General features: G+C 51.2%; 1 protein-coding gene across 1 annotated transcript; it reads left to right on the top strand.

Moving 5' to 3' along the window:
• Positions 1–2,385: 2,385 nt before the first annotated feature.
• On the top strand, positions 2,386–10,548 carry SYP (synaptophysin; the record flags this gene model as incomplete). Its single annotated transcript, XM_079727239.1, has 6 exons — positions 2,386–2,421; positions 3,593–3,658; positions 4,833–4,957; positions 7,912–8,107; positions 8,822–9,013; positions 10,222–10,548. The coding sequence occupies 6 exons, from the start codon at positions 2,386–2,388 to the stop codon at positions 10,546–10,548; spliced, it is 942 nt and encodes a 313-aa protein (XP_079583365.1).
• Between the last annotated feature and the right edge of the window lie 3,218 nt (positions 10,549–13,766).

Here is a 13,766-nt window from a genome sequence, read left to right as displayed (position 1 = left end):
GAGGAAGAGACTGGAGATGCTAAATTTGGCAGGAACTATGGTCGCCTTAGCCAGGGGAGGTGGCAGAGGAGATGGTGAGAAGTGAGTAGATTCCAGAGATGTGTGGAAGGTAAAACGAACCATTTATTGGGCCCTGTGCTAAGTGCATTACAGTGATTATCTTGTTTAATCAGTGCAACAATCCTCTAAGTACCATTTTAAATTATTTTACCTGTCCAAAGTCATACAGGAACAAATATCAGAGGTGAGATTCAAATTCAAGCAGTCGAATGCCAAAACCCATGCTCTTCCCCCGAAAAGGCAATAACTGTGAAGTACCCATTACATATTCCACGTTTGTGTGAATTTGAGTGTGAGTGTGTTTGTTTAAAAAACAAAAAAACATAGGTATACATTCAGATGGTTCAAAGTTCAAAAGTACAAAGGGGTATAAAGTGAAAGTTTCCCTTCCCTCTGGAGGCAACCCGTGTTATCAGATATCTTTTATATAGTTATAGGATGCTGTACTGATAAGTTAGCACAGTGGCTAAGAGTAACAGGTGCTGGAGCCAAACTTCCTGGGTTCAAATCCTAGTTCCACCACTTACCACCTGTTCAAATCTTAGTTCTACCACCTACCAACTGTGTGACCTTAGGAAAACTCCTTCAGCTCTCTGCACCTTAGTGTAGTCAGCTATAAAATGAGGATAGTAGTAGTACCTGACTCATAGGGCTGTTGTGAGGATTGATTGATTGATTGATTGATGGCTGCATTGGGTCTCCGTTGCTGCACACAGGCTTTCTCTAGTTGTGGAGAGCGGGGGCTACTCTTCATTGCAGTGCGCAGGCTTTTCATTGTGGTGGCTTCTCTTGTTGAGGAGCACAGGCTCTAGGCGCACGGGCTTCAGTAGTTGTGGCACATGGGCTCAGTAGTTGTGGTTCATGGGCTTACCTGCTCCGTGGCATGTGGGATCTTCCCAGACCAGGGATCGAACCCGTGTCCCCTGCTTTGGCAGGTGGATTCTTAACCACTCTGCCACCAGGGAAGCCCCTGTTGTGAGGATTTAAATGAGTGATATATGGGAAGCTCACAGAACAGCCACAATTTAAAATGTTAGTTATTCTCTCTGTAATTGATATAATGCTTCCCTTCTCTTTGTACACAACTCCCACATAATTTGGCATCTTGCATTTCTTACTTAACTATGTGTCTTGGCTATCATTACACAGCTCCATATTATTAGTAATGACAGCTACATAGTACTCCATTTTGCGGCTCTACCTGAGTTTCTTTAAACAGGCCACCAATAATGAGCATTTGGGGAGTGTCCACACTTTATAAACAGTGCTGCAGTGTATTATCTTATACATACCTCTTTTAGCACATGTTTGAATCTCTCTGTAAGACAAATTCCTAGAAGTGTAAATGCTGAGCCACATACATGGACTTATTAGTTTGCTACATTTTGCCAAATTACCCTCTACAGAAGTTATACCAATTTAACTTCCACTGGCAATTTATGAGAATGCTTGTTTCTGGTCAACTGCTAATACTGAGCATTATCTAACTTTTTTATATTCACCACCCTCAGAGATGAAAAACAGTGTCTTAGTAGCTTTTATAGGCATTTCGTTTAGTATGAGTGAGGTTGAGCATCTTAAATTCCAGCTGTATTTATCCATTGGATTTTGCAACATGGCAATTGCCATTGACCTTGGTGGGCCCAGTTTTAGTAGCATGAAGGAGGCGTAGTCCAATTAAGAGAGGACTAAGGAATAAACAGGATGTAAAAAGTTGAGAGTTGGAGTAGGCAACACTTTGACTAAGGAAGAGCGAAATAGGGGAAATGGTTGGAGGGGGAGGGTTTGGTTTTGTTTATTTTTAAGTGCTTAAAATGCAGATGAGAAGAAACCCTCAAGACCCTGAACCATGTTTAAATTGCAGGGACTTTGGGCACTGCCAATATAATAACTAGCTGGGCGACCTTGTATAAGTCGCTTAACCTCTCTGGGGACTAATTTTCCTCACCGGTAAAAATGGGGCCAATAGTCCCTACCACGTAGGGAGGTTCTAAGGCTTAAATAAGTGAACACATTCAACAGTCAGCAAATGGCCTGGCAAATTGTCCTACTGTAGCACCCAACGGCCCACCTCTCCAGATCTCTAGCTGTGTTTTCAGAGATAACGATCTTCTGAGAGCATTTTCAGGGTTCCAGCCTCCGGACTGCAATGGCCGCCTGCGAGGTTCTGACACGGCTGCTGTGCGCAGGCGCGCGCGGCGAGCGAGGCGGGGGCGCGAGGGGCGGAGCTGCGGCCCCCTGGGCTGTTCCGACGATCGCGCACCGCCCCCGCCGCGCCCCGCGCCCGCCCTTGCTAGCAGGCGCCTCCCGCCCCCCGCATTGCTGATGCTGCTGCTGGCCGACATGGACGTGGTGAATCAGGTACGCGTTCCAGCACCGCGGACAGAGCCCGCCGCTGGCCGGCCTCCTCGCCGGGGTCGCAGCGAATCCGCCGACTCTAAGAGGTGGTGGCCAGAATCCTAGCAGCGGACACCCGGTCCCCGGCGCTGGGGCTGGGGTCTGCGGCAGGCGAGGGGAGGAAAGGGGAGGTGGAGAAAAGAAGGAGTGCGCCCTTTGCCGCAGCGAGGGCCGTCCAGACTGCCGCAGCGGGGGCCGCCAGAAGCCAATTCCTTACGGGCGACCGGGAAGGAAGAGGGGTCTTGGAGCCAGGGTATAGGCAAGGAGGGAGGAGAGGGGAGAGTGGAAGGAAGATGGGGGGTGCTGCAGATGAGCTAGGAAATAGAGCGACAGAAGGCGTGGGGGCGGGGGTGAAGGGGAGGGCTGACACCTGCCCCTTCCAAACAGGGATGGTACCCTGGTAGACGACCACCTCTTCCCCCAGAGCAGACCAAGGGGGACGATCAGTTGCTCTTCTCCCAAACCCCTAGTCCCCCTTCCCCCAGCACATATGCAGTGAAGCCACGTCCTAGCCCTCCTCCACCTTAGTCAAATCAGTCCGGACCCTCTCTGCCATCGAACTCTTCTTCACCACCTCAGAACCTCGCCCATCTCTAACCAGGACTAACCACTCCCCATCCTCATCACCTCAGACACCCCACCACCGTCATCTGACTCACCTTTACCGCTTCAGACCCCTCCCCCACCCTAGCAAACCCGACTCCCTCCCTGTTATGACTCACCTTCACCATCCAAGACCCCTTCCCCCACCCTAGTGAACCCCAACTCCTTCCTCACTCTCTCCGCCCGATCCCCTTCACCATCTGACTCACCTTTACCGTTTCAGACCTTCTCCCCTTCCCTAACTAGTCCTGACCCCATCCCCATCTTGCTCACCCCTGACCCCCTCTGCCATCTATCTCACCATCTCCCCAGACGTCCCCACCAGCCCTGAACCCCGGGGGCCTTTTCTCAGAGACCCTGAGCTCACATCTTCCCCAAAGTGTCACTTTCTCCTTTTCACCGCCTCTCCAAACGTCACTCCCTCCCGGAGATCACATGCCTTATCCCCAGGGGTCATTGCCTGGTGGCCTTGTCTCCCACCTCCCTCTCCATCCCCAACAACCCCACCCCTCCCCACCGTTTCTCTCCTCAGCTGGTGGCCGGGGGTCAGTTCCGGGTGGTCAAGGAGCCCCTCGGCTTTGTGAAGGTGCTGCAATGGGTGAGTGTGGTCTGGGCTGTGGGGAGAAAGAGGGAGGTAGTGGGGTCCGGAAGAGCAGGGATGGAGTAGGGATAAGGAGGGAGGGATGGATGGGTGGGGGGTGGCAGAAGGGGGTGGGGGAATTGGGCTCCTGGGTGAAGTCCCAGGGGGTTGGGGCCAGAGAACAGATGGGCTGTGATGTGACGCCACATAAGGCCAAGGGTACCCCCATTCTGAAGTGGAAGACTGCGATGTCCTACTTCCTCTCCTGAGGTGAGAGAAGGGCAGGGGAGGTGGAGACTGAAGCTGGTTGCTGCAGGGAGAGACGAAAAGCCAGAGAAACCCAGAGACAGTGAAGGAGACAGAGAATGGGAGATCGGGAATGATGGAGACAGAGATGGAAATACCAGGAAAAAAGTGATGGAGATGGGACAGAAACAAACAGAAAGAGACAAAGAAAAGGGAGACAGAGAAAGATGCACAGAGAACAGAGATGCAAAGAGAAACAGACACACAGGAAGAGAGGAAGAGAAATGCGGTGGGGGAGAGAAAGAGACAGAGGGAGAAGAAGAGACCCTCCGGGGAAAAGAGAAAAGGAGAAACCGATAAACAGAGAGGCAGGAGGGAGACAGAGAGAGCACCGCAGAGATAATGTCAGAGACAGAGCAGGGAGATAGAGACAGACCAAGAAACAGAAAGACACACAAACACACACACACACACACAAACATTCAGAGAGAGAGAGAGAGAGAAGAGGCAGAAAGAGACACACGTAGATACTAGAGAGGCAGAGAGAGAAACAGAGATACAGAGAGACAGAGACATCTGAGAAAGACAAAGACACATTGAGAAGCAGAGACAGAGAGATACCGAGGGAAACAGAGACACAGAGAACAACAGAGACAGGCAGAATACAGAGAGAGAGACAGAGAAATAGACTGAGACAGAATAAGGGGAATCAGAGCATTATTGAGAGGTAGAAACCAAGAGAGACACTGGGAGAAAGACTGGAAGAGATAGCCACACCCCTCTAATCAGCTTGTCCTTGGGCCTCGCTGAGCCCTGATTAGGGGGTGGGGGTGGGGACCAGTCCATCTGCTGCTGCCTATGCTGGGCCCCATCTGTCCAGAGGAGGGCAGCCCCATCCCACGTGCACACAGGCTCACCGTGGCCATCCCCATCCCTGCTGCCCAAGGTCTTTGCCATCTTCGCCTTTGCCACATGCGGCAGCTACAGTGGGGAGCTCCAGCTGAGTGTGGACTGTGCCAACAAGACCAAGAGTGACCTCAACATCGAGGTCGAATTCGAGTACCCCTTCAGGTGTGCCCCCACACTAGCCCACCCCTGGGATCCTGACAGACCTGGGATGGGGGTGGGGGGTGGGACCGGCCAACACCTCCTCCCCATCGGCTCCTGCCCAGCCCCCACCTCGGGAGACCACACCCACTCAGGTCACTGCGCATGCACTGAGCACCTACCTTGTGCCTGGCACTCCTCTGGACATCTAGGACACGTGGTGAGCAAGACAGGCATAGGCTGTTGCCCTCTGGCTGTGTTCTAGTGAAGACGAGGGGCAGGAGACTGGCAATAAACAAGATTCAAAATTTTATATATATATATATGTGCACACATATATATATCCTTAAGGCAGTAGGTGCTCAATTAATGTTAGCCAATATTATTATTTAACTCCCATTCGTTCATCCCATACACAGTTTTTGAGAACCTACTGTATGTCATGTGCTGTTGAAAGTGCTGGGGATATAACAGTGAACAAAACAGACCAAGCTCCATACCCTCATGGAGCCAACATTATAACAAATAAACAAATGAATAAAGAGGATAATTGCAGATTGGGAGAAATCCAAGGAGGGCATCTTCATGCAGGGTTTTAGGATAGAGAATAATGAGGGGGTGCTGCTTAGCCGTGGGGAAGGATTAAGCCCAATTAAACAGTTCTGAGAGTTATTGAGCTCATACCGTGTGCCGGGTGCTAGGTACACAAGAGTGAGCACAAGCAGGAAAGGTTGCTGCCCTCATGGAGAGGCTTACCTCCTAGGAATGGGAAGACAGAGACCCACAGACACAATTTCAATAGAGGCTCCTGAGGCTCCTCCACTACTAGGACAAATCACATAACTGCTCTGGGTCTCCATTTCTTCATCTGTAAAAGGGGATAATAATACCCACCTTACAGGGTTATGATAAATATTAAATGAATTAATACTTGTAAAATGCTTAGCACAGTGCCAGGCACACAATAAGCGCTCCATAAGTGTTTGTTAAAATAAGGAAAATAAATAAGTTTAAAGAACTCAGGAGGGCCTCCCTGGTGGCGCAGTGGTTGAGAGTCCGCCTGCCGATGCAGGGGATACGGGTTCGTGCCCCGGTCTGGGAGGATCCCATATGCCGCGGAGCGGCTGGGCCCGTGAGCCATGGCTGCTGAGCCTGCGCATCCGGAGCCTGTGCTCCGCAACGGGAGAGGCCACAACAGTGAGAGGCCCGCGTACCACAAAAAAAAAAAAAAAAAAAAAAAAAAAAAAAAAAAAAAGAACTCAGGAAAGAGATCAGGGATTGAGTTGGAAATTAGGGATTTTTGAGCTCTAAGGGTAAATGTAGGCTCAGGGGATCACCCAGGGTGAGAGGCAAGACTGAAGAGAAGATAGCCCAGCGCAGGGCCTGAGCAATAATCAAAAGAAAAGGGGGCACCAGGGGGGCGTGGTCTGAGAGGCTGGGGAAGGGGGGGAATGACAACCAGGGATCCACCAGTTCACAGAAGCCAAGAGAGTTTGGGGAAGGAGTGGGAGTTGGAGCATGGGATACTGCTGAGAGCAGGCCCTTTGGGGATCTAGAAGACCAGAAAAATCTGTGGACCCCCCGACTCCTCCCATGTCTAGGACGTCGGGTCCTGAGGATCTGCCCTTCACCCCCAAGCCTCCCAGGGGAAAAAATATTTGCCCTGTGTCCCCCTGACCAACCCTGCCACTGCCCCAATAATCCCCCCCAAAGACCCCTCATTCCCCCTAGAAACCCAGAAACTTAAACCCAGATCCAACTCCTAGCTTCATCATTTAGCAGCCATGCAGCCCTGTGCAACTTAGCCTTGCAGAGCTTCGGTTTGTTCATCTGTAAAACAGGTATAATAATGCCTGCTTTAGAGAATTGTGGGGGAGGTTCATTAAGTGAAGCAATTATGTAAAATGCTTAGAGGTGATCAATAAGTGTAAGCCCTTCCCTTAGGGCCTTTGCTATACAAGGGCACTGGCACCATTTGGATCCTGCCCCCCAACCTGAGGCCAGAGCTCTGGGGCTTCACCCTGCTCTTTCTCTCCACACACGTTCCTCCTTATGACCCCTCTTCCATCACACCATAGGAAAGGCCTTAGCCTCACATGCCTTTCCCAGTCTACAACTCCCCCCCCGCCCACACCTCACATACACGAATCCTGTTCGAGCATCCCTTCTACCCTCCTGTCTTTCTGTCTGTCTCCTCCTATTTTGTAGTCCCTGGGCTCTCCTCTTCTATGTACACATTTGCTTTTCTCTTGGGGACCTGAAGTGAGGTGGGGAGAAGAGTCAACATGACGTAGGGGAAAAACACAAGGTTCAGATTCCAACTCTGTCATTCCTATACCAGCTGTGTGACTTTAGGCAAGTTAATGCGTTTCTCGGAGCCTCTGTTTCTGCCTCCATATACTTCATTTAATAAACATTTATTGAGCACCTACTATGTGGCAGCACTGTTCCAGGCCTTAAGGGTACAACACTGAACAAAACAAAGGAGAAAGCCCTGCCCTCTTGTAGTTACAACAAAAATCAAGGAAAAAAGTAAAATACATGGTATGTCAGATGGGGTATCACAGCTACAGAGAAAATGGAGCAAAGAAGGGGGCTAAGGAGTGCTGGGAGGGAATGGTTAGATTTAATTAAATAGATAGGGAAGACCTCACTGAGAAGGTGACCAGTGGAGCAAAGCTTGAAGGAGAAGAGCATTCCAGTGCAAAAATCCTAGGGTGGGAGGGTGTCTGGTATGTTCTATGAATAACCAAGGGGCCAAAGTACCTAGGTTGGAGTGAGGGCTGAGTAATACCTATTTCACCAGCATGCTCTCAGCAATCAATGAAATGTGACTGGTACACAGTAGGTGCTCGTGAATGGTTATTTCCTCCTCTTCCTGGGACCTTGTCAGAATCTGGGGGAGACCCATGACTGGGCAGGGGGGAAGGGAGGGAGTTCTTAGGGCCTGGGCCACACCTGCCCACCTCTCTCCACAGGCTGTACCAAGTGTACTTTGAGGCACCCACCTGCCAAGGGGACCCTAAAAATATCTTCCTCGTGGGGGACTACTCCTCATCGGCTGAGTTCTTTGTCACCGTGGCCGTATTTGCCTTTCTCTACTCCATGGGGGCTCTGGCTACCTACATCTTCCTGCAGAACAAGTACCGAGAGAACAACAAAGGGCCCATGCTGGTGAGCTCCCACAGCCATCCGTATGCATACAGGGGCCAGGGGACGTGGAGCCTTGGGGACACAGCCATGTTCAGAGGCCACGTCAAATCCCAGACAGGCCCACATGCAAGCGGCCCTGATAACAGCCACACACATTACTGCTGCTGCTGCTATGAGCATCGGAGACACCGAATCAGAGTGACAGGGACACACCCACAGCCCACACAGAATCCCAGACACCTGGAAACTTGCCACCTCTCACAAAACCCTACAGTCTAGATGAAAGAAAGAAGCACACAGAGGTTCATTGTGACAGTCATGCTTGTCATCACACCACACAGACGCACTGATTCCTACACAGCTGTACTCGTACAACCTCATCCCAGACACAAAATGACACAAATTCCCACATTCAGATAAAAGTGGAAAGACACACTACTTTCCACAGATTTGGCAACCATCTCACAGAATCCCCCCCACACACACCCACACCACATACCACAATCACACTCCCACACCCTCTGTCACATACACACACGTGCACAGACAAGCCCAAGCTAGGAGGGCCACCTTCAAGTGAGTGTCGGGGGCTTCAAGAGCTGGAAAGGCAGGGGAGAGACAAGGCTCTTCTGGGAGACCCCCCTCCCAAGAAAGCCTGTGATCTGAGGAGGCCCCACAGCCCAGCATGAAGCAGTCCACTCACAGTGCCATCTCCCTCCCCCCCGCCCGGCCTAGGACTTTCTGGCCACAGCAGTGTTCGCCTTCATGTGGCTGGTTAGCTCGTCGGCCTGGGCCAAGGGGCTGTCAGATGTGAAGATGGCCACGGACCCAGAGAACATTATCAAGGGGATGCCTGTCTGCCACCAGACGGGGAATACATGCAAGGAGCTGAGGGACCCTGTGACCTCTGGCCTCAACACCTCGGTGGTAAGCCCTGGGAAGCTGGCTGGGCCAGCTGGGGAGGGTGGCTGGGAAACTTAGTCTGGCATGGGGAGTGGTGGAGAGAGAGAATGAGAGGAGAATTCAGAGGAAATCCAAGAGGGCTCCCTGGAGGAGGCATGCCAACAACAGAGCCTTGTAGGATGAGATAGCAGTTGTAACCACTGTGACACCACAGACTGTCCCCAAAAGGGGAACGTGAGATCTTCTGTCCAGTTAGGTTTGGGAGACCTGGATCACAGGCTCAGCCTAGTCATGTAGAATCTCTGGCAACTCAGTAAGTACCCTCTTGGGACCTGTTTCCTTATATGCAAAATGAAAGAATAACTTGAAATGTTTCCCCGTATGGACGCCCCCTACTGGCCAGAGTCAGACTGAGCTCAAGTCCGAGCTCTGCCACTTGCAAGCTCTAGGACCTGAAACTAGTTACTCAGCCTCTCAGGCCTCAGTTGGAGCATATAAATTGAAAATAAGAGGCCCTGCTCCAAAGTTAAGTAGTGAACTAATAACATACAAAGTGCTTAGAAAAGGGCCTGGCACATGGTAAGTCGTATACCAGTGTTACAGATCCTCAGATTCTAACTCTTCTTTTGTCAGTTGCTGCCTAGGACAGATCTAAGGTCTAAGCCACTTAGCCTCTCTGCACCTCAGTTTCCTCGGCCCTAAAGTGGAAATATTACTTCCTGTCCCCAAATTGAATTACATTGTATATATTTATACAAATGTATATATTTGTTTTAATATAAAGGCATATATTTATATACTTTATACATGGGTATTTATACATGTTTGTATATACATATGTATGTGTATATATGCATCCATTAGCGGTATATCTACATATTTAATAAAAATTTATGCTTAACATTTTACTATATATTACAAAATCAGGTTTACTATATTTTGTACATGTATAAACGTGTATATATTCAAATACATAAACACATATATGTAATACTGATATATCTCAACATCCCCGGGAATCTGAATTCTAACACGCCCCACGCCCCCCTTCCCACCAAGGTGATTTTTGTGCACATTGACATTCATGCGCTGGGACTCGGAGGGTCGGGGTCTCAGAAACCACCACCCTCCGGGCGCCCGCGAATCCAAGCCCAACGCAAGCGGCCTCGATGTTCCCCGGGGCCGCCAGGGCAATGGGCGCAGGACGACAGCCGAGCTTTGTCTCCCCGCAGGTGTTTGGCTTCCTGAACCTAGTGCTCTGGGTCGGCAACCTGTGGTTCGTGTTCAAGGAGACAGGCTGGGCCGCCCCATTCCTGCGCGCTCCTCCCGGCGCCCCCGAGAAGCAACCGGCGCCCGGGGATGCCTACGGCGAGGCAGGCTACGGGCAGGGCCCCGGCGGGTACGGGCCCCAGGACTCCTACGGGCCCCAGGGCGGCTATCAGCCTGACTACGGGCAGCCCGCCGGTGGCGGTGGCGGTGGCTACGGGCCTCAGGGCGACTACGGGCAGCAAGGATATGGCCCTCAGGGTGCACCCACCTCCTTCTCCAATCAGATGTAGTCTGGTGAGTGACAGACAGGCGGGGCGGCCAAGGAGGGTTCATGATCCTTCCATGGGCGGGTTAGTGAGCCAATAGGAGTAGGACACTGGCCGGACAGGTAAGGATGGGAATTTGAAGGAGCCAATAGGAAGGCAGAGCTACGTGCTAGGGGTGAAAAACTAGCCAATGGTGGAGAGCAAAAGAGTGGTGTTTGAAAATGGGCAGAATGAAGAGCCAATGGGAGAGAGGCAGAAGTGCTGCTCTGAGGGAAGGGAGGGGAGAGAGAAGTGGGCAGAGCAACCAATGAAAGGAGGGAATAACAGGAGGACTTGCGTAGCGGGAAATCTGCCGGGCGCAGGAGCCGTGGAGGGAAGAAGAGGTGGGTCTTATCCAATACGTTATGATAAGGCCAATAGATGATGAGGGTAAACGGGCTTGGATCATGAAGGTCAGACAAGATCACTAATCCGGAAGAGGTGACAGATCCGCCACCTCTCCGAAACCCTGGAGGCGAGGGAGGTGGTGTGGAATTTCAAAGAAGGAAAGGGCCGGGGCGGAGCGGGGCGGGGTGGGGTGGGGGGGCGCATTGGAAAGTCTTGCCGGCCTTCTTGTTGGGCCTCAAAAGAGAAGCGAGATTTCCCTCAAATGTGAGGGGGGAAGATGGGGAGTAGAGGCAGGCTGATGGCGTTAGAGGGGAAAGGCAAGGAGGTGGCAACACATGGGTGGAGGTAGCTTCTGGCACTTGGCCAGGATGGAAAGGGCAGGGAGGAGTTTATCAGGCATCCCATATCTAATTCATTAAAAATTCCTGTTGGCTCTACCTTCAAAATATATCCATAATCCTCCCACTGTCCCCCTGGACCTCTTCACTGGTTTCCACCCCCATTCCCATTACATTCTGCTCATGGCGTGGGGAACGATCCTGTTAAATCCTAAATCACGCCACGACCCTCCTGTGCTCAGAGCTCAGAGCTCTGCCGGGGCTCCCATCTCACTCAGGTTAAAAGCCAAAGCCAAAGCTATGGCCCACGAGGGCCAACACAATCTAGCCCCACCCCTCACTTCTCTGACCTGTCACCTCCAACCACTCCCCCGCACTCTGTTCCAGCCACACTGGCCACCTCGATGTACCAGGCACAGTCCAACTTCACAGTCTTGGTACTTGCTTTCCCCCTGGAGTTTCACACCCACACACACTGATAACCTTACCTGGCCAACTCCTTACAAGTCCCTTTTCTTACCTCTCCCTGTGCTTTTCTTTATCACAGTCTGTAATTATTAGTTTATATGTTTATTGACTGTCTCTTCTACTAGACTAGTGGATGTGACCATGACTAATTCATGCTATAGACACATCACCTAGAGCACTACTAATGGTAAGAAACATTTATTGAGGAAATAAAAGAAACAACATAGCATGAGACATTTTACTATCATTTTACTCTTCTTCTCTGCTTAAAATCTCCACTTGATTTATACCTTATCCAGAGTCAAAGCTGAAGGCCTCCCAACCTTGTCTACAAGCTCCTATGTGACCCCATTACCTACCTCTCAGACATCACCTCCTACCACTCTCACTTGCTCACTCCACTGAAGCCCCACTGATCTCCTTGCTGTTCCTCAAACACACTAGATGTGGTCCCACCCCAGGGCCTTTGCACTGGCTGTGCTCCCTACCCAGAATGCTCTTCTTTCCAGTTATCTGCATTGGCTCATTCCCTCACCTCCTTAAGTCTTTATTCCAATGTCACTTCTTCAATGAGGTCTTCTCTGACTACCTAAGTACTACAGCAACCTTTCTTCCCCTACTGTCACTCGTAATCCCCCTCACCCCAGTCTACTTTTTGTTTTTCCATTTCACTTATTATCACCTTATGTCATACTAGATAACTTATTTATACATCATGGTAAATGTTTAAGTCTTTCTCCCCTGCTACAGTGTAAGCTCCACAAAGATAAGGATCTTTGCTCCGCTCAATATAGTTTACCACCAATGAGGAGAACAGTACCTGTTAACAGACTTTTTTGGGTTGGGGGGAAGGGGAAACCGTCATTTCTTTGGTACCTAATCTAGTGAAGGCAAGGTATATCTTCCCAGCAGGGGCAGCTGGGATGCAGCTGACCCCAAGACTATAAGTGAAGGAAGAAGGAAGGAAGAAAGGTCATGGCAGATAGAGGGTGAAGCCAGGGCAGAGGCATAGCAGCCCAGCCCTTCCCTAAAGGCGCCACCTGTGTCTGGACCCCCTCACCTTTTGTATCTTTTGTCTCCACAGGTCAGTGCAGCCCGGGAGGACCCCGTTGGTAGGCAAGAGCTCAGGAGAAGGACTGCCCCCCGTTCCCATCCCTACACCCCAGGTCTCCACCCCTCAAACCAGGAGACACTTAACTGTCTTTGCTGTTTATATATATATATATTATATATAAATATCTATTTATCTGTCTGAGCCCTGCCCCCACTCCACCCCCCCTTATGCATTAGGGACCCGATCTTGCATGGGCCCCTCTCTTACCCCCACCCCTTCCCCTTCATCCTTTGGCCCCTCTCTGTTCCCTGGCCCTGTGCCCTGAGGTTGGGGGGCTCTGTAAGGGGGACAGGGAGGAGACAGAAGGCTGGGTGGGGAGGGTGGGTGTGAGTTCAGACTCTCCCCTCTCTCCCTCCCCTCCTCCCAACTCGGGCCTTGATTCCTCTAGCAATGCCTGAACAGGGGCCATTAGGGAAAATTCAACTCTGAAGAGAGGAGAAAGGCAGAGACTGGGGGAGCTTGGGACACAAGGTGGTCTTGGAGAGGACCTCTGGAGTGCACGGGGCTAGTAGGCAGAGGGGTTGGGTTCCAGACATACTGGATCTGGAGTCTGAGGAAGAAGGGTGCCCTACAGCATTCTAAAATGGGGCTTAGAAGGAAGCTGATGGTGTGGTCCTTGAAGGGGTGGAGCTTTGAGTGAGGCAGCGGGTGGGCCCACAGTGGGCAGGGGTTGGAGTAGGACAGGGTTCCACGGAAGGAGTGTGACTTGGGACCTGGACACTGGGTTTGGAAAAACGCTAAAGGCGTGGTTCTAGAGGGGTGCGGCTTGAAGCAGGCGGTGGGTGAGGCCCCAGAGTGGGCGGGCCTTGGATTGGGACCAGAGTCTATGGAAGGGGTGTGGCTTTGAACACTCCGAGAGACTGAGTTTGATTCTAAAGGGGGCCGACCTTGGGCAAGGCAAGAAGTGGAGTTCAGGAATGGGCCAAACTTGGAGT

This window comes from Hyperoodon ampullatus, assembly GCF_949752795.1.
Source record: "Hyperoodon ampullatus genome assembly, chromosome: X".
Classification (NCBI taxonomy): Eukaryota; Metazoa; Chordata; class Mammalia; order Artiodactyla; family Ziphiidae; genus Hyperoodon; species Hyperoodon ampullatus.
This window is presented reverse-complemented; position numbering and strand designations above follow the sequence as displayed.